This window comes from Camelina sativa, chromosome 2 (genome assembly GCF_000633955.1).
Source record: "Camelina sativa cultivar DH55 chromosome 2, Cs, whole genome shotgun sequence".
NCBI lineage: Eukaryota > Viridiplantae > Streptophyta > Magnoliopsida > Brassicales > Brassicaceae > Camelina > Camelina sativa.
Genome location: NC_025686.1, coordinates 19,502,696 through 19,506,209, shown reverse-complemented (window position 1 = coordinate 19,506,209; position 3,514 = coordinate 19,502,696). Strand labels below are relative to the sequence as shown.

The 3,514-nt window shown below is 44.2% G+C and overlaps 1 protein-coding gene across 1 annotated transcript; it reads left to right on the top strand.

Moving 5' to 3' along the window:
* Positions 2,142-2,513, top strand: LOC109126958 (uncharacterized mitochondrial protein AtMg00860-like). Its single transcript, XM_019230961.1, has one exon. The coding sequence runs from the start codon at positions 2,142-2,144 to the stop codon at positions 2,511-2,513; it is 372 nt and encodes a 123-aa protein (XP_019086506.1).

The window sequence follows — 3,514 nt, the reverse complement described above, 5'->3', positions numbered from 1 at the left end:
AAGAACTACACAACAAGTTTGATGCCTTGGGATCTCGAATTCAGGTGCTTACAGATAACTCGGCTTCCACCTCAAAAAGTCCTACAGAGTCTGCAAACGCGATCGCCCTAAGGAGTGGCCGACAATTACCACCTCGAACAGCACCATTGAACATCAATGAGGACAACAATGATTTAGATGGGGAGGATATCCGTGAACCGACCACTTTTCTGCTGAACCACAAAGCCACTCCCTAGAACAACCCGACCACACTACTCAGATAGATGATCGGGTTGACCCTCCAGCAACCCCGCCTCCTGCAGACAAACCGGGAGGAGAGAAACAGAAAGAAAGGAGATTCATTCCCCCACCTCATAAGCCACCTTTGCCATTCCCTGGACGATTTCGCAAGGAACTGCTGGAGAAGTACAAGGCATTGTTCGAGAAATAGATGCAAGAACTCGAACTTTGCATGCCCCTAATGGACGCTTTCATCTTGATACCTCCTTACCAGAAATTCCTGAAGCATGCAGTGATGGAGCGAATCAAGCAAGTACAAGAGATGGTCATACTCAATCATGAGTGCAGCGCCATAATCCAAAGGACTGCTGCACCTAAGAAACTGAGTGACCCGTGATCGTTTACTTTACCTTGCTCGATCGGACCATTGAAGTTTGGAAGATGTCTTTGCGATTTGGGGGCATCAATCAGCCTGATGCCACTAACTGTAGCCAAACGTCTCGGATTCGAGAAATTCAAGCCTACCAACATCCAACTGGTTCTGGCAGATCGAACTACGAGGTTGCCAAGCGGAGTTTTGGAAGATTTGTCGGTCAAAGTAGGGTTAGTAGATGTACCAACTGACATCGTGGTTTTGGAAATGGATGTGTAGCCAAGGGATCCGCTTATCTTAGGACGACCATTCTTAGCCACCGCAGGGGCAATGATTGATGTAAGGAACAGGAAGATCGATCTGAAGCTCGGGGAAGACCTCACTTTGCAGTTTGACATTCGGGAAACTATGAAAAAACCTACAATAGCTGGTCAAACCTTTTGGATAGAGGAGTTAGAAAATCTGCGTGAGGAGGCATTTGAGGAGATTGCAATCGGGGATTGCTTACAAACAGCGCTGACAAATGATGGTAAGGAGGGATTCATACATCAAGAAATAGAGCTCTACAAGGAACTGCTCGATACTTATCGAGAAGTGATCGAACCAGAGCAAAGTGAGGACATGAGGGAAGCTGAAAGAGAGGGAGTGATGCTCGACAACAGAAGCCTGGACAAGACAGTAGTCACCTCCTACGTCATGTCATGCAGTTGCTCAACACCAACCCACCCGGACGCTAACACGATCGCCCCATCGAGTAGGGTGATCGAGCACAAACTCGAGCAGCAACTTTAAACCACTGATGATTGGTCCGAGTCTAAGGCGCCTAAAGTGGAACTCAAACCTCTTCCATCTGGGCTAAGGTACACTTTCTTAGGACCTAATTCAACTTATCCAGTGATCGTCAATTCTAGCCTGCTTGAAAAGGAATTGAAATTGCTTTGCACTCAATTAAGAAACTATGGGAGAGCAATAGGCTTTACTTTAGATGATATCAAGGGTATATCTCCTGATCTTTGCACCCACCGGATAAACCTGGAGGATGAGTCGTACTCTAGTGTAGTACCTCAGCATCGGCTAAATCCGAACCTGAAAGAAGTGGTGAAAAAGAAATTCTGAAGCTGCTCGATGCTAGAGTTATCTACCCTATTTCTGATAGCACTTGGGTGTTCCCGGTGCACTGCGTTCTGAAGAAAGGAGGAATCACCGTTGTCAAAAACGAGAAAGACAAGCTAATTCCCACAAGGACGATAACCGATCATCGAATGTATATTGACTATAGGAAGCTTAACGCAGCCTCGAGGAAGGATCATTTTCCCCTGCCTTTCATCGACCAGATGCTGGAACGACTGGCTAACCATCCTTACTACTGTTTCATTGACGTTATAGGGGATTTTTCCAAATCCCCATACACCCTTCTGATCAGGAGAAGACAACGTTCACCTGCCCTTATGGTACCTTTGCCTATAAGAGGATGCCTTTCGGTTTGTGCAACGCTCCCGCGACTTTCCAAAGATGCATGACATCTATCTTCTCGGATTTAATAGAAGAAATGGTGAAGGTTTTCATGGATGTCTTTTCAGTATATGGAGATTCTTTCTCATCCTGTCTATCAAACCTCTGCAAGGTGCTGAAAAGGTGTGAAGAAACCAACCTAGTGTTAAACTGGGAAAAGTGCCACTTGATGGTCCAGGAGGGAATAGTTTTAGGGCACAAGATCTCGGAAAAGGGTATAGAGGTCGACAAGGCTAAGATCAAAGTGATGGTTCAGATGCAACCTCCTAAATCGGTGAGAGACGTTAGAAGCTTTTTAGGGCACGCAGGGTTCTACAGGCGATTCATTAAAGACTTCTCTAAGATCGCCCGACCGTTAACGCGGCTCCTTCGCAAGGAAGCAGAGTTTATTGTCGACAAGGACTGTTGAGACGCCTTCAACAAGATTAAGGAAGCTTTGGTGAGCGCGCCAATAGTTCAAGCACCTAACTGGGACCATCCCTTCAAGATTACGTGCGACGCGTCAGATTATGCTGTGGGGGCAGTATTGGGTCAAAGAATAGATAAAAAGCTCCATGTGATCTACTACGCCAGCAGAACCATGGACGATGCCAATACAAGGTATGCGACAACTGAGAAGGAGCCAGTTGCCGTGGTTTTTGCGTTTGAGAAGTTCGAAAGTTATTTAGTCGGTGCGAAAGTGATCGTCTACACGGATCATGCCGCCCTGAGGTATATTTACTCGAAAAAGGACACCAAACCTAGGCTTCTCAGATGGATCCTTCTTCTGCATGAATTTGACATAGAAATCCTGGATAAAAAAGAAATTGAAAACAGGGTAGCAGACCATCTGTCCAGAATGAGAATTGAAGATCATCGAAACCGATCTGAAAAACCCGATCTGAAAAACCCGACCCGAACCCGTATCCGAAAGAAGGAAAAACCCGAATGGGTTTAGGATTTCTGAAATTCGGATACCCGAACCCGATCGGATTTTACCCGAAATCTGATCAAAATCCGATCAAAAACCCGATGAGTTGTTTTGCATAGGTGACATTCACAGGTGATTATTTTTGTTGTATCTTGTATCAATTTTTGTCTATGAGTTCTACTATGTTTCAATTTATATTGTATCTTGTATCAATTTATGTGGGTTTTTGGATTTGTTTGTTCGGTTGATCGATTTGCAAATCATGTGTTCTGCAATGTTATGTGTTCTATCGCTATTATCAATCATGTGTTCTGCAAATCATCTTGTATCAATTATTAAAAACGGATATGTGTTCTGCACCCAGAATTTGTTTTGACTTTATTCATCATTTTTTTTTACTTGTATGTGTTTTTGTCTTGTATTGTTGAGTAAAGCATGATTGGGTTCTGTTTTAGTTTAGCTTCATGTCTTGTATTGTTTTAGTTTGATCATTTGATTGG